The 23180-nt window shown below is 42.5% G+C and overlaps 1 protein-coding gene across 2 annotated transcripts; it reads right to left on the bottom strand.

Annotated features, from left to right (window-relative positions):
- Positions 1-303: 303 nt before the first annotated feature.
- On the bottom strand, positions 304-21684 carry LOC115035218 (interferon alpha/beta receptor 1b-like). 2 transcript variants are annotated; one of them, XM_029492942.1, is made up of 9 exons: positions 21445-21684; positions 14015-14180; positions 13285-13475; positions 12561-12721; positions 3032-3185; positions 1912-2069; positions 1625-1791; positions 1409-1544; positions 304-1304 (listed from the first exon to the last, which is right to left on the bottom strand). In XM_029492942.1, exons 1-9 carry the CDS (start codon positions 21497-21499, stop codon positions 1242-1244), a joined length of 1251 nt encoding a protein of 416 aa, XP_029348802.1. In that variant the 5' UTR covers positions 21500-21684; the 3' UTR covers positions 304-1241. The 2 variants fall into 2 exon arrangements, with proteins under 2 accessions (XP_029348802.1, XP_029348801.1); XM_029492941.1 differs by having other exon boundaries at positions 304-1544.
- Positions 21685-23180: the final 1496 nt, after the last annotated feature.

Raw genomic sequence — 23180 nt, 5'->3', positions numbered from 1 at the left:
ATATATATTTTTTTTTTTTTTTTTTTTTCCACCTGCACACTCTGCAAATACATGAAGTGATTGATGTAGCAGAACCAGCTAATGAACTGACGAGAAAGAAGCAAGGAAAGCAGGAAACTGCTATTGGGGAATGGGTGAGATAGGGAAATACATCTACAAGGTCTAAAGCCTGATGAGCAAAAAGTGGGTCTCAGAAAACAACGCATTGAGCCAGGGTCTGATTAGAATCTGACCAGGTCACTGGGGTGAGGGTGTACAAAATGAGTACACCCTCATCACAAATTCAGACATCTGGGTTTGGCATAGGTATTTATTTCATGAACATGTTAGCAGTGTAAAGGAAGTTCTGCAACAAAAATGATTTTATTTCACCATAACAGTTTGCTAAGCAAATTGAAGCAGATTTATTCATATAGTGCCAAATCATAAAGTTACATCAATGCACTTTACATATAGAGCAGGCCTAGACCAAACTCTTTATAAAATGATTTAAAGAGACCCAACAAATCTCTCCATGAGCAAGCATTTGACGACAGTGGCACAGAAACATTTTCTTCTTAAACTTCCTTCCTCTGTCAAAGTAAATGAGTGAAGGCCACATAAAAGTGACTGGACCTCTACAGAGTTTACAGGCTCACAAACATAGGAGACATTGCAGTAATGATCTGGGACAGACATGCTTCAGATCTAGGAACAAAGCTTGGATTCTATAAGAATCATAAAACAATGAATGGCAATGTTTTAAATGCTTCAGGTAATGCCAAGGAATCTAAAGTAGTACTTCAGTGACTCTTCTCCACCAGTGCAGAGCTCCAGCTGTGTACAGGAAATCTCAGTTTCTTGTCAGAAGAGCCAGTTTATTCCTCTCTTGGTCCCAAGTTGTCATGCAACCTCCAGGACAGGTTAGGTCTTCACAGGTCCATTTAGTATAAAAGATCAGACACAGGCATAGATTGGCTGGTTCTTTTGCATCAAACATGACATACAGGAAACTTAAAGCATGGTTCACCATGTTGCTGCTGGTGGATCAGGTCTACAGCTGACCAGCACAGGACTGTGGTTACAGGAGTGTGAAAAAAGAAGAGACCATCATCAGAGCCAATGACAGAGACAGGTTCAGACAATCATTAAACAGGACTTCCTTGGCTAGGTCACACAAGGATCTGCATGTGGATGCTGAGGGTTCTCTTCAGAATGTCAGTTGATCTCAGGTGGGGGTCACAGAGCATCCAGTCCTTACCTCACAGAAGGTAGTTGTGGTGGCGATGACATTCAGGTCCAATCAGCCACAGCTCAAACAGGGTCTTTACATAGATTACACATGTCCTCAGACGCACATGTCTACAATGCCATCATCTGCATTCATAAGTTCAGTCTTGAGTCCTGAAGTTATGGCTTGCATCTTTACCTGTTCAAAGTCAAAGGGGCCCTTCCATAGTTTGGGGACCCCTTTGGAGACGTGACTGCTGGGTTGCAAGTTGGAGCTGCCTCCTGATGAGTAAACTCCTGAGTCTCCACTGCTGCCACTATCCTGACGACTGTGTCTGGGAACATCAGAGGACAAGCAGTGGTAAACCATCATGTTAAAGTTCTACTGAGAACATAAAGGGAGATCCAGCTCTACCTGCTGTCAGGCTCCAAGCCTGGTGGGGAAGAGGGGACAGCTGGAGGGCTGCGGATTTCCAGGACTACTGGTTCTGGACAGATGGTCACGTTATCACAAAGCAGCTCTGACTGTGAGTCTGGAGTGAGGAGGCGAGGGATATCTGAGCCAGGCGAGTCACACTGATACTGCAGGAAGGATAAAAGGTTAAGAAGGGAAGGAGGGGGGGGATAGTCAGATGAATCTTTTCTGTTAACGTTATTAACAAAATTGGTCAAAAGTACCCAGACTGGGTTTTAGGACTTTACCCTCAGGAAGTGTGAAGGCAGCTGGTTGGATGGGTACAACACTCCCTTGAGGGTCTTATAGCACCAAACGGTACTATAGACTAATAGCATTATGACCAGGAAGCAGGTGATCAGAGAACCTATGAAGCAGAGGACAACTTGCCACCAGGGAGTGTTTCCTTTAAACAAGCAGAGACAGTTCAGGTCAGAAAGACTGGCAGCCTATGTCTAAACTTCACATTATTCACCACACAATATCAGACTCACACCCTGAATAAGTCTCTGTATCAATATTAAGTCCGACTCAGAACACAAACAACTGGACACAAGAAGTCACTCTATCCGACCTCACAGGCCCACTGTTTGGCAGAGCAATTATCAATCCAAATGACTTGACATTCACTCAGTATCATCTCAAGACCCCTAAAATGAATAAGTATCAAAACCTATTATCAAAGCGCCAATTTTGATGCTTTGCCATAAGAGAGGAAGTCCTTATCACAAGAACATGCATTATGATAGGGGTTCCACCCTGAATACTATCTGTCACATGCAGAGTGCCACTGACTGCACACAGGAAGTTGACACGCCTCATTGATTTACATAAAAAAAAAAAAAAGCTCAAGTTTGAGGCGCTTTGAGTTGCCATGACCCATTCATCGCAGCTGATTTTGATTGCAAGTGTACATTGGTAAGTTATAGTTGAAGACTAATTATAGGTTGTGGTAATAGGTTAAACAATGCCTATATAATAAGAAAATAAAATAACTCTCCTCCCTAGTCATAGTTATCTACTAGTTATCTTCCACACCGAATCAAATTGTCTCCAGGTGATCCCTAGATATTGCTAGATTATTTTACTCTCTACCTTTACAAGACATCCAGGGCCTGCATGGTACTAAGGTTATAGGTTAGAGTTACAGTTATAAATTATAGTTACAGATTTATTGGCTAATAAAAGCAATAGGTTATAATTATAGGTTAACTGATCTAATAACCACAGGGACAAATGGGCCCTCCTGGTGGAGCCATAACATAGTTGTACTTGGGCATGGCTTACCTGATCACTTTGACCTCCATGTATCACAGACTATGGCTTATCTAGTTTTTCTGTTGCCAATTTCAGGCAAGGGTGCATTACCTTCAGTCTGGAGGCACTGTGGAGGGGTGAATCTGCTTCTCTTCAAGTAGTACTCCGTACGGGATTGGACTCTTACACAGTACCAGGTCCAGGCCTTCAGGTTGGGCAGAGTCACCACATTTGCACTGCTGTTAAACGTCTGGGTTCTTATGGGCTAAAGGACACATAAGAGATGAGATGATGTAGTCAAAGTTCTGAAGAGCGTTCAATCTGTGCGTGTGTGGTAGAGTGGTCAGTGGAATAGAACTGCTGTACCTCTATTATACAGTGACAAGAACTCAGAACTCTAAATTTATTTAGACTAAAAAGCATCCATAGAGTCCAAGTCTGGACTCATGTCCATCCAATGGGTTGATTACAGCCCCCAAAGAAAAATTAACCATTGCAATAATAACCATGGTAAGCAAACAGGTAAGGACACTAAGGCCCAATCCCAATGTTCACCCTACTCACTACCCCTTCACCCTGGCAAGGAAGCCACAAGGGGTACGACTTTGTAATCTTCCCTAGGAATTGGGACATCACTCGCTATGTCACTGCGTAGTTTATGTGCGGGCACGCAAGCGACTGCGTAGTCACAGCAGCAACATGGAGGCTAAGGTTCATGTAAATTTCAAATCGGCATTATTTTATTTTTGTATGTAACCCCCTCACCCTGTTCATACTGTCAATTTAAATTTTGTCAAGAGAAAAAAAAAAATGTAAAAATAACATGGAGTCTACGGTTGCGAGTTTTTTTTTTTTTTTTTGGCTTTCATCATGCTTCAGTTATTTAATAAACCAATAAGTACACAGAGGGTTACACCATCGAAGTCTGTTGTCTCGTGAATTTTTTGTGGTTTTTCTTCTTCGACTTCTCCACATCCTCTCACTCTCTGGGGGTTGCCATTGTTGTTTGATTCAGTCTGCAATTTATGACAGAAAGCATTCTGGGAAATTTTCACTGGCCCTTCCTTGGGAAGTCAGCATCGGGAAACCCTCAATCTGAAAGGCTAGATTCATAGCACCTCCCTCTCGTTATGCCCACTACCCCTACATGGAAAAAGGAATTGGGACACTGCTGCCCTGCGGGAATGCACAATTTTTTAGGGGTAGGGCTAAAACGTAGGGGTAGGGGTGTATTGGGACTGGCCCTAAATAACAGAGAACTGAACTGAATTTCCTGATCAGGAGAATCCAACTTATTTTATCTCATTACATTGACTTTTCATGGTGGTGTCTCTTTAACTTTCATAAACATATAATTGCATTGTAGTTGCATCAATGATGCTCAAAGACAAGAAAGCAAAAAACAGAGCACATAAACTTACTGATCTGTTTCAAATAATAATCTATTCACTTCATCCGGTTAGTGGAGATTTACTGTGATGGCTTTGTGTGTGTGTGTGTGTGTGTGTGTGTGTGTGTATGTATGAGGGAGATATACTGCATATGTGTCGCTCTCCTTGCTCTGAGCATGTTGTGCTTGCAAGTTGCTTCATTCACTCAACATTCTGTGGTTCTCCAGGTTCCAGGAGGCCATCAAAAGAAAAATGGCTGCACCTGAGAGGGGGTGTGGTTAAATGGTTAAAATGGCCTCTGACCTGGAAGTCTTTTCTTTTTTGTTCCTGATGGCCAGGAGGCATGCCACATGAAATTCGTTTGGTTGAGTTGATTTCTATTATTTTCTTTTGATTTACACTCAACACTTAATTCATCCATCCATCCATCCATACATACTCTAAACTACTGATAACTGGCACGCAGATCTTTGGCTTGATTTGTAACTCACTAGTGTTTATGGTTTAACCTGTATGGAGATTTTGGCATGTAGATTCCTTCATAGTTTTCCACAACAGTAAATTGGTGGGTACCTGCCTGAGTAAGTTGTTTTCCTATCAGCCAGTGAATTAAAAACTGTTGTGCATGTGCAGCTGCTTTCCTGTGAGGCATTAAATACTGCTTTATGGCCTAAGCATTTTGGCTGAGGGTACACCTCCATAGCTGTCAGCGGGGGGGGGGGGGGCACCAACATGCTGGTTACCAGGCCGGGTCATTGGGCTTTGTGTTTAAATAACCCACCGCAGCTTTTGCTGACTAGGGTTGTGTCAGTCAGCGAGTTTATAGTTAGGCAGTTAGCCGGGGGGAATTTGTGTTCCACATGCAGGTTGTTAATAAATTGATTTAAATTTAAAGTGAGTTGTGTTTTGAAATAGTAACTGGGGATTAATACTGTTTGTCTACTTTCATGTTATGATTATGTCTGGTGCAGAGGAATTTGTACTCCAAGCATGGGTCTGTTGAAGACTTGCACTAAAAAGGAGTTGCTTCAGGTGGCTGAGCATTTTGGAATTCAGATTCCCAGTTCAAGTAGGAAGGATAACAGAGATATTATACAGGTAAAGCTTGATCCAGTCAGGTAATTTGTGTGATTAGGAAAAGCATACAGACTTAACGTGGCTGCGCCTCAGACTGATTCTTAAAAATATTATAAAGCAGTCAGTGTCTCCTGTAGCTGGGGTTGGTGTAGCCCTGTCTTTTGAGCAGCAAAGAGATCTGTTGATTTTGCAGCAGAAATTGGAGATAGAGCGAGAACAGGCTGCCCATGAGCATGAGAAAGCTGTTGATGAGAAACTGAAGTTCTCGTTCTGCATAGGCAGAACGACAAGACTTACTGTTTTATAAACTGGATTTGATGAGGGATGGTAAGATTTTGGATTCCTCAGCATTTAGTGACGTAAAACGTGTAGAACAGTTCATCTAGGTTTGATGTTTCCAGTTGCTTGCGTTTGGTTCTTAATTTTTCAAAATTTTCTGGTGTTTGAGATGCTGGTTAAAAACAGGAATTGGAGCGATTCTGAGCAGACGTTGCTGCTGCAGTGTCTTTTCACAGGAAAGGCTCAGGAGGCCTTTTCTGTACTGTCTTTAATACATAGTGGTAGTTATATGAAGATGAAAGAAGAAGTTTTAAAAGGCATATGAATTTGTTCCTGAGCCGGGGTTAGGGTTAGGGTTAGGGACAGAAATTTCAATAGGCACGGGAATTGTCCACTCTCTTTAGTCGATGGCAACTAGCCTCTGATGTTAAAAACTGGGAACAATTGTGTGAATTAGCCATGTTGGAGCAGTTTAACAACACTGTCGGAACGGATGAGAGAAATCCTAAAACTTTGAGCAAAGTGGCTGTCATTGCAGATGACTGGGGTTTACTGTGCTGTCTGTTCCCTTGCATAAAATTGCTTTGTCTTCAGATCTGGTAAATGGAGAGGTGGCTTCGTGCACACAAATATTATGAATGAAAAAAGTGTGAAAAGAGGTGCTCCACATGTTGTGTTCCCTTTATCCATTTTTCCTATGACTGTGGCACATTCTGAGTTGATAGAGGAACAGCAGGATGGTCCAACTCTGACAGAGCTGTTCCAGCAAATGCGTCCAGAGGAGGAGATACATAGTACTGCACATGTGTACTTCGTCGAAAATGGGCTATTGGTGCAGAAATGGTTGCCTCAAGGTGACAGGTTTCTTGGGGATGCAACTTTTCAGGTTGTGGTTCCACTTAAACTTCCAGAGTCCAGGTCCAGAGGCCTTGTCTCTGTTCATGCGTCAAGATGAGGGTCAGATCATCAGGATCTGCTTTGGCGCCAAACAAGTCAAGCCACACACCGTGCTGCACAATCACCATGGTTGAAATTCAAGATAAGGGTGAAGGCTATGCACACAACACACACATAGTGTGTCTTAGGTATGTCACATGTTGTGGGCCGATGTGAATAAAGAGATTCCAATCACTGCCAATAAAGGAAACCCCAAGTCACTCTTCTCCCTACTCAACAATATCAATCAACCCTGGGACTCACTTCCTTTTCACTTCTTCACAACCTCCTCCTGCAATTCCATTGTCATTCTTCACTTTAAAAAAAAAAAAAACAAGCACATCCACGAGCACCTCAGCTCCTCAGCCAACTTCCACCTGTCCACATGCCCATTCTCCTCCTTCCATCTTCCAACTCTCTCAGAACTCATCCAGAAATCCAAGCCATCCACCTGCCAACTGGACCCCCCTCCCCACACAACTTGTCAAAGCCTGCTCCCCCTCATTTCTGCCATCACCCACTCCTCTCTCACCACTGGAACTGTACCTACATCTTTCAAAACTGCTGCCATCACTCCGATTTCGAAAAAAACCCGGTGCTGACCCCTCCAAAATCCTTGAAAAAAACTGTTGCTTCCCAACTCCATTCGCACCTATCCCATAACAACCTGTACGAACAGTTTCTGTCCGGATTTCGCCCACTTCATAGCACCAAAATAGCACTCATCAAAATCACCAACGACCTCCTCATGGCAGCTGACTCATTGGCACCAAATCCACCTTATCCAAAACTGACAGCTTTTCTCTCACCATTGACAACTCCACTGTTTCACCTTCCCCCCAAGTTAAGAGCAGGGGTGTCATCTTGGACAGCACATCTTTTCAACCCCAGCTCAATAACATCACCCCGTCTGCCTATTTCTCCTGTGGCACAGTTGCAATCTCATCATCACAATTAGAAGGTGTGAGCAAATCTCCACGGCCTAAGACTGTTGGACAGATGACATTTTTGGGGATGACAGGTTATAACTGAGTGGATAGAGGACTATGCAGAAAAAGTGGCTTCTCGCAGAGATCTAATCAAACAGTCTGATGATGCCACAATGACAACCTGGCTTAAATGGACAACTGATGCTATGGTAGCATTTGAAACACTAAAACAGAACTTGCAAACCGCACCAGCACTAGCTACACCACACTACACCAAGCCTTTCAACCTGTACATAGCGAACAGAAGTGATACATTTTCTTTCCCTTTCTTTCCCTACTAGACTCAATTGGCTTTTCCCAGCATGTGAATGAACCCACTCACTTTTACAATCATATCCTTGATCTTGTTCTAACTTATGGCATTGAAATTGACAAGCTAACAATTCTTCCCCAAAATTCTCTCCTGTCTGACCATTACCTTATTACATTTGAGTTTACTTTAATGGGCTCCACAGCATTGAGGAATAAATTCAGCTATAGAAGATGTTTATCTGAAGCTGCTGTGGCTAAATTTAAAGAGAACATTTGGTCATCATTCCCAACAATGCCATATCTAAATTTAAATGAGGATTTCTCCCATACGCAGGTTGATGACCTTGTGACTAGCACTATGGCCACACTGCGTTCGAATCTTGATAATGCCGCCCCTCTCAAAAAGAAAGTATTCAATCTGAGGAGGATGGCTCCCTGGTATAGTTACCAAACCCGTGCCTTGAAGCAGACATCAAGGAAATTAGAAAGAAACTGGCGTTCCAGTAAGTCAGAAGAGTCTCACAGAGCCTGGAAAGACAGCCTAAAAACGTATAAAAAAGCTCTCCGCAGTGCTAGAAGTTCATATTACTCAGCACTCATAGAAGAAAACAAGAACAACCCCAGGTTTCTCTTCAGCACTGTAGCCAGGCTGACAGAGAGCCATAGCTCAGTTGAACCAGTGATCCCCTTAGCTCTAAGCAGTAATGATTTTATTCGTTTTTTTTCAGACAAAATTCTCATGATCAGAGAAAGAATTTATCAGCTCTTGCCTACGTTAGATAAAAATCCCCTTCTGAAGACGGCAACTGCTGAATCAGCTGCGGCGCCTCTTTTACATCTGGAATCATTCTCACCTCTAAATCTCTCAGAGCTAGCTTCTATAGTTTCATCATCCAGACCGTCAACCTGTCTATTAGACCCAGTACCAACTAGCCTCTTTAAAGAGATCTTTTATGTAATTGAGCCGTTCATTCTAGATTTGGTTAATCTGACTTTATTTCTGGGTTATGTACCTCAGGCACTTAAGACTGCGGTCATCAAACCCCAGCTTAAAAAGCCTAATCTTGATCCAGATGTTTTGGCAAACTATAGACCCATATCGAACCTTCCATTTATTTCTAAAATCATTGAGAAAGTTGTAGTAAAACAACTACACGAGCATCTGGATGGGAACAGTTTGTTTGAAGAGTTTCAGTCAGGATTTAGAGCCCATCATAGCACAGAAACAGCGCTGGTTAAAGTCTCCAATGACATTGTAATGGCCTCAGACAATGGATCAGCCTCCATACTTCTCCTTCTAGATCTTAGTGCTGCATTCGACACCATAGATCATAATATTTTACTGCAGAGACTGGAACATGAAATTGGAATTAAAGGAACTGCACTAAAATGGTTCAAATCCTACTTATCAGATAGACATCAGTTTGTTCATGTAAACAACAGCTCCTCCTCATGTACTGTAGTCAGTCATGGAGTCCCGCAGGGTTCGGTACTTGGACCAATCCTCTTTACGCTTTATCTGCTTCCTCTAGGCAACATTATCAGGAAACACAGCATCAATTTCCACTGCTATGCAGACGATACTCAGCTGTACCTATCAATGAAGCCAAATGAAGTCAGTCAGATAGTCAGACTGCAGGCATGTCTTGAAGACCCAAAAGTCTGGATGACTGGAAATTTTTTACTTCTCAACTCTGACAAAAACAGAAGTTATTGTACTCGGTCCTAAGCACCTCAGAAAAATACTATCTAATCATCTCATCAGTTTGGACGGCATCACTTTGGCTTCCAGCTCCACTGTAAGAAACCTTGGAGTAATTTTTGACCAGGACATGTCCTTTGTCCCTCACATAAAACAAGTTAGTCGGGCAGCTTTCTTCCACCTGAGAAACATTAGGAAAATTAGAAACATCCTTTCTCAGGATGATGCAGAAAAACTAGTCCATGCATTTGTAACTTCTAGGCTGGACTACTGTAACTCATTACTATCTGGATGTCCAAACAAATCTCTAAAAGGCCTTCAGTTAATTCAGAACGCTGCTGCACGAATATTAACAGGAACTAGGAAAAGAGATCACATCTCTCCCGTGTTAGCTGCTCTTCATCGGCTGCCAGTAAAATATAGAGTAGAATTCAAAATCCTTCTTTTAACGTATAAAGCTCTTAATGGCCAAGCTCCATCGTATCTCAGAGAGCTCATAGTTCCTTACTGTCCTAGTAGGCCACTCCGCTCTCTAGATGGAGGTTTACTTGTGGTTCCTAGAGTCTCCAAGAGTAAATCTGGAGGCAGATCGTTCAGTTATCAGGCTCCCCTTCTATGGAACCAACTCCCAGCATTGGTCCGGGGGGCGGACTCTTTAGTAACTTTCAAGACCAGGCTTAAAACTTTCCTGTATGACAGAGCGTACAGTTAAAACGTCCTCTACTCTTTAGGTATGCTGCTATAGGCCTAGGCTGCTGGGGGAAGGATTGAGCTCGCTCTCTCTCTCTCGCTCTCTCTCTCTCTCGATGGCCGCCCCCCCCGAGCCTGGTTCTGCTCGAGGTTTCTGCCTCTTAAAGGAAGTTTTTCCTTGCCACTGTTGCCAAGTGCTTGCTCATCGGGGGATCTGTTGGGTCTCTTTAAATAAATTTATAATGAGTTTGGTCTAGACCTGCTCTATATGTAAAGTGCCTTGATGTAACTTTGTTATGATTTGGCGCTATACAAATAAATCTGATTTGATTTGATAAATATGTGTCTGCAGCGGTGATTGCAAGAAATACATGAGGGTTGGAAAGAGCAACCTCTGGCCTATTACAGCACAAAATTGGACAATGTAGCACAAAGATGGCCTCCATGCTATCAGGGGCTAGCAGCAGTCCATTACGCATTAAAAAAAAAAAAAAAAAAAGAAAAAAAAAGAAAAGCATTCTACATAACGATGGGGTATGCAACTATCATGACGACACCACACAAAATAGCTGAACTGATCAATCAAGAATGATTTGTGGTATCTCAGGCACATTGTCTGCAGTACGCTCCACTCCTAACATATCAAGATGTGACCATTAAACGATGTTCAGCTCTAAATCCAGAAATAACCATCCCATTTGAGTTTGAAGGTGAACCCCATGAATGTGTAGCAGAAACTATGAGATACACCAAGCTCAGGCCTGATCTAGAGTCATCCCATTTTCAAAAAGCAGATGTCACCTACTTTGTAGATGGTTCATGCTATTGTGATTATGTTTGAAATCATGCTGGCTATGCAGTAGTGAGGCAACAGAAGGATGAAAATGTGTTGATAGTTCGCGTTTCAAGGTGTGACTTGAGAAGCTGGTCACCATACATCTCTGAAGTTGTGAACTTTCTCCTGTATTCCAAGTGCATATGGATGAATGTTATCATCACAGTGATGTTGGACTTATTCAATATTCAGTATATCATATCATTTTGTGTTGTGTATTCTTATTGGCCTAGGATGAAAAACAGGCATCTCTATCTTTATTAAATCCTGTCATATTTTTCAGCTCACAGGGAAGCCAAATAAGTCCATCAAGTCCACTCCTTGGCAGCCAGTGGTCAACCTTTTGAACATTTGCAGATTGACTGTGTTGGCCCGCTACCAGGTCCAAATCAGGTAGTGTTTATCTTTTCACTGTGATGGGCTTAGCCACCAGATATCCGGCTGCTTACCCTTTGTATAATATAACAACAAGATCTATTGTGATCTATTGCCTTAACCTAATTAATTTCTGTGTTTGGAATTCCAAAGTTAATTCCAAGTGATCAGGGAACTAATTTTACTGACACGTTTGCAGATGTTTTGAAAGATCTTCGTATAAAACATGTTCTGTCAACTGCCTATCATCCAGAGAGCCAGGGAGCTATTGAGCAGCTAACACTAACTCTAACCCTAACCACCAAACCCTGAAGTCACTCCTGCGCTCTTATTGTATAGAGTTGGGATGTGACTGGGAGAAGGGATTACCCTGGTTAATGTTAACAGCAACACAATACTGGATTTAGCCCAAATGATCTTGTATTTCCATTTCAGGCGCAGTTTTCGGGCCCATATTCTGTTGTGAGATGTAGACTATCAGATTTTGACTCCTAATCAACATAGGTCCACTCAAGCATGTCCCTATTTTCCCCGGCCTGTTGATGAACCAGTTATTAAAATAAAACCGGTGACTTTGGTGGCTCCTGTAATGTCTGTTTTTCAGTTGGCAGAGGGGGAGTGTGTAGAGCAGTCAATAAATCCTCCAGATAACTGTATCACACAAGGTCGTAAAAAAAAATAATAATAATAAAAAAAAAAAATTCTAGTCCATCCCTGGGACAAAAGTGACACAAAAGGGATCCAACAGATACATCCAGGGGGCAAATCAAATCAGATTTATTTGTATAGCGCCAAATCATAACAAAGTTTCATCAAGGCACTTTACATATAGAGCAGGTCTAGACCAAACTCTTTATAAATGTATTTAAAGAGACCCAACAGATCCCCCGATGAGCAAGCACTTGGCAACAGTGGCAAGGAAAAACTTCCTTTAAGAGGCAGAAACCTTGAGCAGAACCAGGCTCAGGGGGGGTGGCCATCTGCCTCGACCGATTGGGTTGAGAGTGGGAGAGAGAGAGAGAGTGACATAGGCATTGGAGGGGGATGTAGGCAGGAACATGGCAGACATAACACAGTCCATGGGAGTCTGGGCTGTCAGGGTATGAGGTCCTACCTGAGAGTCTGCAGAGCGCTCCCAGTAGAGGATGTGGTAATACAAGTCACCCAGCAGATCCTTCATGGTGCTGTTGGTGCTAGTGAGGGGGTCTGAGATAACCACATCCAGGTTATTTTCTGCAGGAATGAGGTGCACTTTAGATGGAGGACCCAAATCAGCTGGAGGGAGAAGACAGGAAGTGAGTTTCTTCTGGTTCTGACTTACTATAGGTGTTCAACTGAAATGATCCTCAGGTTTGTGGTTGTTGTACATTTTGATTAGAATCTTTATCTGACCAGTGGTAAAATTTAGTAAGATTCATAAGACTAGTGCCGGTACAGTAGTGGGTAGAGTGTGTGCCCCATAAACATGAAACTACAAGGTCTTTCTTGGTGACACAGGTTCAGTTCGAGCCAGTGCCGTTCCCTACTTTCTCTCCCCCATTTTCTGTCATTCTTCAAACTGTTGAACAGAAGGAAGAAGAGCCGGATTTGGGGGGGGGGTTTAAGACATTTTACAACTAAAACAGTAGGAGAGACAAGAAAATTCATGTTTAAGACTAGAACTGTAGAAGAAGAATTGATTATAAAATCTGAAGAAGAAAAGCAAGTTTAAAAACACCAGAGTTATTGCTGATGATAGCCAGATGTTAGTGGGTCTTGGTGCATTTTGGTACTTGGTACTTGTGGAACAGAGAAAAGAAAAATGTCTCTCAGCTTCATTTCATTTCTTTCTTTCTTACCATCTCTATCAGGGAAGAACTCCAGCTCAGCCCAGTCTGAGTGATGCCCATTCACATTGGCTCGTACACGAAGCATATAGGTGCCGAGGTGGTGCAGGTCTAATTTTGTAAGGTCACATGACCTATGCGCTGTCCCTTCACATGCTATAGACCAGTTGGGAATTTTCCTCTTGTACTTCAGTTCATATTTTCTGTGGAGGCAAGAAAAACAAGTTGATCAAAGTGACTACTTGTTCAAAACAATTAAGTATGCTAAATGTTAAGTTTGAGACCATTTCAGTCTGAATCAAGAAATATATAAATCATGGTCCCTTGTGTTCCTGCTGGGTACAGCTCTACTTCTGGGTCTTCTGCCAGTTAAGACTGAGACGGGACCTTGCCCTACCTTTTTACAGCTCTTTTTTGAAGCCCTTATCTGCAGTTGATGTAGACCAATTTGTAGACAAACTGACCTGACACCATGTTCTGTTTCTCCTCACATAACTGGACTGACTTTACAGCCCAATATTGCCCTTTCCAGACTTTTCTGGATCACAGTGAAGGCCTTCAGGGTCCTCAGTGTTCTCAGAGGACCATATATATTTATGGTATGTCAAACTACAGAAGGATTTGACAGATCTATCTTTAACGTGAGAATGGTTCAGGGAGTCTATAAGTTTCATATGAAAGAAATCAGTTACTCTTAGAGATATTGGCAGACAGTCGGTCAGTGAAAGTCAGTCAGTCTTACCCTACATATTGTGTGGTGAAGCTAACATCAAGACTCTCTGTATCCAACTGGTTCCAGGTCCAGCTCAGAGTGTAGTTGGTGTTCAGGGTGATCATGATCAGCTTGTGAGGAGGGGGCAGATTCTCCAGGACCCCCACTGATGATCTTACAGCAGTAAAATTAAATCCTGTTTAAAAGCATAAAAATGCAAATATTAGTCACATAAAGCTCTTTGCCATGTTTCTCATATGAAGGTGAAATGACAAAAGTATGTACATGCATGTGTATTATTAAACTATGTTCAGGCTTATACTATAATAGTGGCAATTGATTGCAATTACACAGCTAAAATTTCATGATCCTGGAATCATGCAGTGAATCTTGGAATGGTTCAACAAAGAAGGATCCAGTAAAAGGATACATCTGAAGGTATATTAGAAATTAAATTATCTATTACAACTGCTGTTTTTTTTCTGATTCAGACTCTCACATCTTTGTGAGATGTGAACCATTAAAAAAAAAAAAAGACAGTTAAAAGTGTCATTCACATTGTGAATAAAAAAAACCTTGCAAAAGGAAGGTAGGTTTTTCATGGCTCTGGACTGCTGAAGCAAATAGCTTACAACATTTTCCTCAGTAACTCGCCACATCTGAGTCCATTTCCTGTTTGTCTATTCTGTCCCAGAAGTGAAACTAAAATCTGAGTTGCTAAAACAATCACATGCTTTAAATGCAGAGGACCTTTCATCACAACCCTACAACTGACTGCTCAGCCCCATGGTTCAAGCACAGCTTACAGATAAACATTAAGTCAGAGTTGGAGCCGTCCTGTGGTGGAAAACACTACACTAGGCAATACCTGCCTCACCCCATTTACAGTGGCATTAGGTGATGAAAAACTCTGAAAGTCCCCATTCAGTTATTGGTCCTTTGAGACTGAGAAGGAAAACAGTTTCCTCTGGCTTATTAGGGTGTGGTGACAATGAATGAATCACAATGAAACAGAAACCAAATCATGACTCGACAGGACCAGGTGAAGAGAAACAGTCATATATATATATATATATATATATATATATCATAGAACGTTTCCCTGCTCATAGGTTCACTTGAATTTCATAATTATAGAGTCATATCTTAGGTATGGTGTACAAGTCTACTCATGATGGTTAAATTTGCAGGGAGAACATTCAGTTTCCTGATAGCCTAGTGAATGAAGTTATCCTTGAGTCTGCTGGTCCTGGCCCAGAGGCACTGCATTTTCCTCCCCGATGGCAGCAGACTAAGGAAGCTGTGTTTTGGGTGGGAGGGATCACCCGTTATACTGGGGAGTGTCTATGTTGCGGGTGAGATGGCAGTCATAAGCATCAAGTGTGTGTAGTGGGGAGGGCTCTGGGTCTCCCCAGTTTGCAAACAAAATTGATGCGCTGTTAAGTTTTCTTGGCCAGTGATGAATTGTTACTAGACCACAAGAGGTCCTGTGTAATGTGCATACCTAGGAACTTGGTTCTGCCCACCCTCTTCATAGCACTGTTGGTGGTCGAAGGAGATTGCTAGGTATGTGCTCACCGGAACGCCACAAAAATCTCTTTCATCTTCTCCCTATTCAAGGAGAGATTGATGTTTCTGCACCATTTGGCCAGGCAGCTAACCTCAATCCAATGTGGTCTGCAAACTTGATGAAGAGGTTGGAGCTACGTCTTGGTGTAAAATCATGGGTCAGCAAAATGAAGAGGAGGTAGGCTTAGCACATATCATTCGCGGGCCCCTGTGTTCAGGGTAATGGTGCTGAATGTGTTGCCACCGACCTGTACTGGCTGTGGTCTTCCCATCAGGAAGTCCAACAGCCAGTTGCACAATGAGGTACTGAACCCCAGCTGGTCTAGTTTGTGGAAGAGTTGTTGAGGGATGATTGTGTTGAATGCTAAACTGAAGTCTATGGACAGCAATCTCACATCACTCCTTCTTGCCCCTCAAAGCATTTCATGAGTATGAGTGTGAGCGACCAGGTGGTAGCCATTGAAGCATGTAGGGGCAACAGCCTGACTCAGTGAGATGTTAAAGAAGTCTGTGAAGATGTCTGTGAGTTCCTCTGCACTCCAAGTAGCCAACCAGGTATGCTGTCAGGACCTGGAGCTTTGCTTGCATTAATCCTGCCCAGAGATCACCTCACACATGCCGGGGACATTGACATCACATGGTCACCGAAGGGGGAGGGGTCTTCGGTGCCTCAAAAGAACCAAAGAAGTTGTGCAGCAAGTTCAGCTGTGAACTTGCTGAGGGTGGGAGCCATAGCAAATCTGTGATGCAGGGCTTGTAGTCTTTGAGAGCCTATATCCACTTCCACAGACATAAGAGTGTCTTTGCTTTTGCTGAACTGTTGGGTGATCCTCCTGGATTACTGCCTTTTGGCCTCTCTTGATACCACAGGATAGGTTGGCCCTAGGGGTTCTCAGGTCTACCTCGTCATAAGCTCTGAAAGCAGCGTTATAAGCCTTCAGGAGCCTGTCGACCTCCCTTGTCAGCCATGGCCTCTGGTTGACCCAGACAGTGATGGTTTTGGTGTCTGTAACATCATTAATGCACTTGGTGATGTAAGCAATGACAGTTTCTGTCTACACCTAGAGGTCTTTGGTGGTGGTGTTGTAGGTGGTGCCTGCTTGAACATATTCTTGCAACTGCAGCATATTACTGCCACATCCCAGGTGCATACAAGGCTGGAGCAGCTCCTCACTTTGGTATGTCAGATCACATCTCTGTGGAGCTGATTACTACATACAGACCTCTGATCTGCAGAACCAAACCCACCACCAGAACAATCCAGCTTTGGCCTGAGGGAGCTTCCTCAGCCTTATGGGACTGCTTTGAGCACACAGACAAGAGAGCGTTCAAAGACGGAGCTGATCTAGAGGAATACACGTCATCTGTGCTGTCTTACCTTAACTTCTGTACTGATGCTGCCCTGCACACAAAGACAATAACAGCCTTTCCTAACCAGAAGCCTTGGTTGGTCAGGACCGTCTGGCCCCTGCTAAAGCATACAGATCAGGAGACAGGCTGGATTATAGCAGTTCCCGGAAAAAAGGCATCCAACTGGTCAAACACAGGTACAAATAATGCAGGAGGAGCACTTCAATGGTAACGATCCACGTAACTGCACATCTAACCCAAAGAGATGCGGAGATGCAGCAGCAGCCTATCATCCTGTGGCTGCACCTGGTGACTTCTGCTCTGAGGAGGAGCAACACCAACAAAGCTGGAGGCCCAGATAAGGTGTGAGGTTCAGACCCTAAAATCATGTGTAGACCAACTGGCATCAGTTTTCCTGGACATCTTCAATCTGTCCATACAACTGTCCACGGTCCCTGTATGCCTGAAGTCCTCCATCATTGTGCCTGTGCCCAAGAAAACAACCATCTCCTGCTTAAATTACTATCACCCTGTTGCTCTGACTCCAGTTGTCATGAAGTGCTTCAAAAAGGATCCTCCTAAAATACATCAAGGACGCCGCTCCTGCCAGGTTAGACAGTCTGCAGTTTGCCTACAGGGAAAATCGTTCCACAGAGGATGCTGTCTCATTAGCACTTCACACAGCCCTGATTTACCTGCAACATTCCAACACCTATGTCAGGATGCTAGTAATGGACTTCAGTTTGGCCTTCACCACTGTTCTCCCAGACATGTTGGCCCTCAAGCTCCACAACCTGTGGCTGTCAGCACCACTTTGCTTCTAGATCCATGACTTCCTCACCAACAGGCCCCAAGTGGGGATGTTAGGGGGGTCTACATCTGCGTCTCTGATCCTCAACACTGTAACGCCACAAAGTTGTGTGCTCAGCCCTTTCCTCTTCACGCACAACTGCTCTGCTGTCCATCCCATAAACATGACATGAAGGCTGCGAATGACACCACCATGGTGGGTGTCATTTCCAACAACGAAGAGACCCACTACAGGGAAGAGGTCCGGAACCTGACTCAGTGGTGCTCCTGGAACAACCTCATCATGAACACCAGCAAGACCAGGGAGGTCATTGTGGACTTCAGGAGGTCAAGGAAGACTGAGCACGCTGCTCTCAGATACAGAGAGAGGTGGTGGAGCGTGTGGACAGCATAAAGTTCCTTGGCATCCACATTTCCTCTGACCTCCCGTGATCCACAAATACCGAACACCTGGTAAAGAAGGCCAAACAACGGCTCTTCTTCCTCAGAAAACTGAAACGGTCTGGACTCTCTTCCCAACTACTCGCAAACTTCTACAGAGCCATTATTGAAAGCATCCTGTACCTCAGTGTGACTGTGTGGTAAGGCAGCTGCATAGCACAGAATAAGAAGGACTTCGCTTGGGTGGTAAAAACAGCGCAGGGGATTGTGGGCTGCTGTCTGCCAGACCTAGACTCAGTCTACGCACACAGAGTCCAGAGGAGAGCCAGACGCATTGCCACAGACTCTACCCACCCAGGCAACGCACTGTTTGTACCACTCCCATCCCACCACAACAAAAAGGCTCAAAGATAGCTTCTTTCCCAGAGGTGTAAGAGCCATTGCTCCCCTGTAAATGCTGACAGACTGAATTTGCACACACTAATTTGCACAAGTGCAGTGAATCAGACTTGGAGCAGAAGCATGACTTTCCTCCTTGTAAGACAATCATACCAAATTATTTAATACATCACATAATGACGTACTACTCTGGTTTCCTCCCACCATCCAAAGACATCATGTTTAGGTTAACTGTCTGTAGGTCTTTGTCATAAAGGAAGGTTTTAAGCCTGATCTTGAAAGCTGTGACAGAGTCTGCCCCCTGGAGCGATGCTGGGAGATGGTCCAAAAGAAGTGGAGCCTGACAGCTGAAAGATCTGCTCCTGACTGAAGGAACCACAAGTTAAACTAGTGACCTCCTGGGACAAGAATTTATGAGTTCTCTGAGATATGATGGAGCTTGGCCATTAAGAGCTTTGTACATTAGGAGAAAGATTTTAACTTCTATTCTGAATTTTACGGGGAGCTAGTGAAGAGAAGCTAGCACAAGAGAAATGTAATTTATTTTTTTAATTCCTGTTAACATTCATGCAGCAGCATTCTGAATCCACTGAAGGCTTTTCAGAGAATTACTGGCACAGCCCGATAATAATGAAATACAGTAGTCTAGTTTACTATGATTTCCTCTAAAACCTAACTAAAACTGTTCAAACAAGCCATTCCTATGCAGATGTTCACATAATTTCTTTTTCAAGAATTTTGGAAATGAAAGGGAGGTTATAATTAGCTAAAACATAGGTATAAAAAACAAGTTGATGGTTTGATGATGAACGTATAGAAACTAGTTTGGAGAGATTTAAATGTGAAAAAGATTCCAAATACAAAGCAGATGTTACAGTTGATTGAGAAACTGCTGCATTTGATAGTGGAATACTGCCAATTGTAGGTAAAAGCTGTTGAATTATGGCTCTGTTTCTTATAATTTTATTAGTTTAAAAAAACCCATATAATCGTTGCTAAGAGCTAAAGGAATCAAGGGTTCCGCTGTGCTATGACTGTCAGCCTAGCTACAATACTCAAGAAAACCCTGGATTGTTCTTGTTTTCTTCTATCAACACTGTATAGTCGGAGACGAACAGCTTACACATAGTCGCTCACATATGGCTAGAAACCTCACCTCACACGTAATAGCTGTTTTCATCATATAGTCTTGACGTGGGTATTAGCTGTAAGAATCACCACAGTTTTGATTGTCATATCAAAGTCCATTTAATTTCATTATTCAGTGTGAGTTTTCTAATGAAAATATGATGTGTTGATGGTTCACGGTTCAAAGTGTGACTTGAGAAGTTGGTCGCCAGAGGGGAAGGGGCCATGAGAGAATTTTCCTGAAAGGTTTTTCGCTCCCATACATCTCTGAAGTCGTGAACTGTTATGTATTCCAAGTGTATCCAGATGAATGTTGTCATTATCACAGTAATGTTGGACTTATACAATATACAGTATTTCAAAATCATTTTTTTTGTTTCAGTATCAATTTTATGATTCAGTATATCATAATTTGTATGTTTCAGTACATAATATATTTTGTGTTTTAGTTTTTTAGTTTAGTTTTGCGATGTTATTTTCTCTGTCATTTATAATTAACACGTTTAGTCTAAATCACTATAGTGATTTCAGAGGGGATATGTGGGAGAAAGACAAGGTTCAGAGGCCTTGTCTCTGTTCATGTGTCAATATGAGAGTCAGGTCATCAGGACCTGCTCTGGCGCCTAACAAGTCAAAACAATAAGTAGAAAACATCTGGGTGCCAGGGAAGAGAACTAGCTGCAAAATCACTATGGTTGAAGTTCAAGATAAGGGTGAAGGCTATCCACACAACACACACACATAACTTGTCCTAGGTATAATAAGCATGTCACATGTTTTTCTGGGTGTTTCTGTCTCTGACAACATTGTTAGTAGGGCTTTCCGCAACAACAATCTATAAGATTTTGGTCTTGGATTGATAAATAAACTGTAATGAAATATTGCAGCCACCCCCCCACTTGACCTATAAGGAAAATTTAAGTTAACATGTAAGTGTAGATTTTAACTATACTAACATAAAATCATTAACAGGTTTTTGTATGATACTGATTTAATATTCAATACTCCACATTTAATTTTTGTAATATTTACATCCCAATTGGTGGTAGTTGTAGTTTTAATTTCAATTCTCATTTTTAATTGATTTTAATATCTACACACATGGAAATAGCACCAAGTCACATGTGTCTCTGCTCTGTGGGATGAAGCCGAGCACCTGGAGGAAAATAGCTCAGGGTAACGTAAGATCCGCACAAATGTACAGCGACAGTTGTAACCACCATACATTACTGAAATGAACATGTGAGAGACTGGCAGATAGAGAGAGAGACGCCAAGAAACAGCAATTACAGTTTCCTCATTTATAGTAATTTAACAATTCTTAGGATTACTGACAATTCTTACTTCACCCGAACGCTTACGCATGTAATGACTTCATTGGAAACGTAGTAATGGAGAGAGACAAGAAATATTGGGAGAGAAGGAAATACTACGTGAAAATACGTCGCCGGAGCCTCGAGGTGTCTGATCCCCTTTGAAACCTCTCACTCATTCTTCAAATGTATATGATTCTAACAGTTTTCGTGTTACTGTTTGCATTACCCCTCATACAAATAAAACACGTTTAATACACCTTGTATTAAACCTCACTATTTTGTTTACACTGTATGTTTTCTTCGTCGTGACGGATGACGTTGAACCTTCACTGCATACCTACATACACGCCTGCGATAGCATGTAGGCACACGAAAACAAGCGAGAGTCGTTATCGTGAATCTGTGGGCCAGTTAGCTAACTGTCGAGTTCATAGGAAAAATGCTGCTAAATAAACTGTCAAACACCGAATGACCGCTTTTAGCATGATAGAATGCACAGGAACTCACCGACGATGTTTTTGAGAATCCAGAAGAGGAGGTAGACTTTCAAAAGGGCGGACATATTTTTCCGACAAATGCTGACAATCGTTAGCCTTCCCACATACTCGTGTTCATATTGTCCGCCTCTATTTAAACAGGTCTCGGCAATATGCAGCTAGGCTAATCCGAATTCCATGAATTTAATTTATTACCGAGGGTCCTTATCAATCCTGTTTCATTGGCCCAAGATGCAGTGCACGTCTTCGAGTTCTCTTCCTTCTTCTGTTTAAATGGCCAGTTGCCAAACAAATATTTGAAAATTCGGTGCGTTACCGCCACCCATTGGTATGGAGTGTGAGTGAGACAGCCTAATATTCGGAATACTCAGATGTAGAGGGGGGGGGGGGTTAGTGTTTATTGAGTGACATGACCTTTGTGTGACAGGGAGGGCAGTGCTACACCTCAGTGAATACACGGGGCTGTAACAACTTACATCCCACAAGCAGCACCTTGCTCTTAGCACTGAATTCCTCCACCTCTCCTCTCCACTGAACAGAGAATACAAAAAACAGGACACCATGCCATTATTTATAAACAAACACATTCTACACAGTCCATGAAAACCAACTTTTACCTCCAACATTTTAGAAAAAGCTAAATCTGAAGACCTGTTCAGGTCCTCAACAGCAACTGACAGATTTCAGTTTGGTTTTTGTGAGGCTCAATACTGAATCAATACTGAATCTGTTATTATGCAGGTGACTTGTTGCAGCTCTCTGATTTGAAGCCTTTGCTGCTCTTGTTTCAGCATGGGCAGAGCTAATCTTTGATGTGCCTCCAGGTTCAGTGGTTACGTTCTTTCTCCTCTACACACTCATATAACTATAATTCCATTTAAAATACCTCCATGAAGTCTTACAGCCTCACAGCAAGGGCTGCATAAAATGCATAAAGTCACATTGTGATTCTGTTGGCAAAAGCTGCAGTGTGAAATTTGTTTCAATTATCATATTTGTGTTTTATTTCAATTGAAAAACACAATGTTTTTGGACCACCACAACACTATTCTGGCACATTTTACCTTCATCAAAAAATGGCAGGTCCTGTGATTTTGGATAAGGACCATGGCCATGTTGCAATTTTGATTACATGGCTGGATGTCAAATTATTATATATATATATATATATAATATTTCTTTTTTGGCCTTTTATGCCGACATCAGTATGTGGCAGAGAGGCCGACAGAAAGTAGGAAAAGGGGAAAGGGCCAACTGGTCAGAGTCCAACCTGGGATGCTTTGATAACATGGCATATGGAGTTGTTAAAGAGACCCAACAGATCCCTCCAAGAGCAAGCACTTGGTGACAGGAGAGAGAGTAATATGTACACCTTCTCGTCAAACTTGACAGGTCCTTTGATCTTAGTTGACCTTTTGGCTCCTCCCCTCTCGACCAATGACAGTGTTTCCCCGCTCCTAACCATTCTCCTAGTGTTTCCACGTCCCTGGCGATGAGGTCACAACCAATCAGATCGTTCGAGGGCGGCAAATTAATTTCCAGGTTGACAGGCAAAGAGGGAGGACGTGAAAGGAGCAGATTGAGTATGTATTTAAAATATGGATGATATTCACAGAGTGTTTCTCTCTCTCTCTACGAAGAGGAATGATATTGACAATACAATGGTATTCACACAACAAGATAGAAAAAAGAGTTTTAAATCATCTGAAAGTTGTGTTTTCTCCCTATGAAGGGTCTTTTGTAATT

The sequence above is a fragment of the Echeneis naucrates genome, chromosome 21 (assembly GCF_900963305.1).
Source record: "Echeneis naucrates chromosome 21, fEcheNa1.1, whole genome shotgun sequence".
NCBI classification, from domain to species: Eukaryota; Metazoa; Chordata; class Actinopteri; order Carangiformes; family Echeneidae; genus Echeneis; species Echeneis naucrates.
Note: the sequence above shows the minus strand (reverse complement) of the source record. Positions and strands in the feature narration are given on the sequence as shown.

What these genes read in the sequence shown, in the direction of transcription:
- LOC115035218 (XM_029492941.1), bottom strand. Translation starts at nt 21,499, where the DNA reads ATGTCCGCCCTTTTGAAAGTCTACCTCCTCTTCTGGATTCTCAAAAAC. An exon ending in GTTCTTCCCTGATAGAGATG is followed by an intron (nt 12,722 to 13,284) that starts GTAAGAAAGAAA and finishes TTCTCCCTCCAG; the next exon opens with CTGATTTGGGTCCTCCATCT. An exon ending in AGCGCTCTGCAGACTCTCAG is followed by an intron (nt 3,186 to 12,560) that starts GTAGGACCTCAT and finishes TGTGTCCTTTAG; the next exon opens with CCCATAAGAACCCAGACGTT.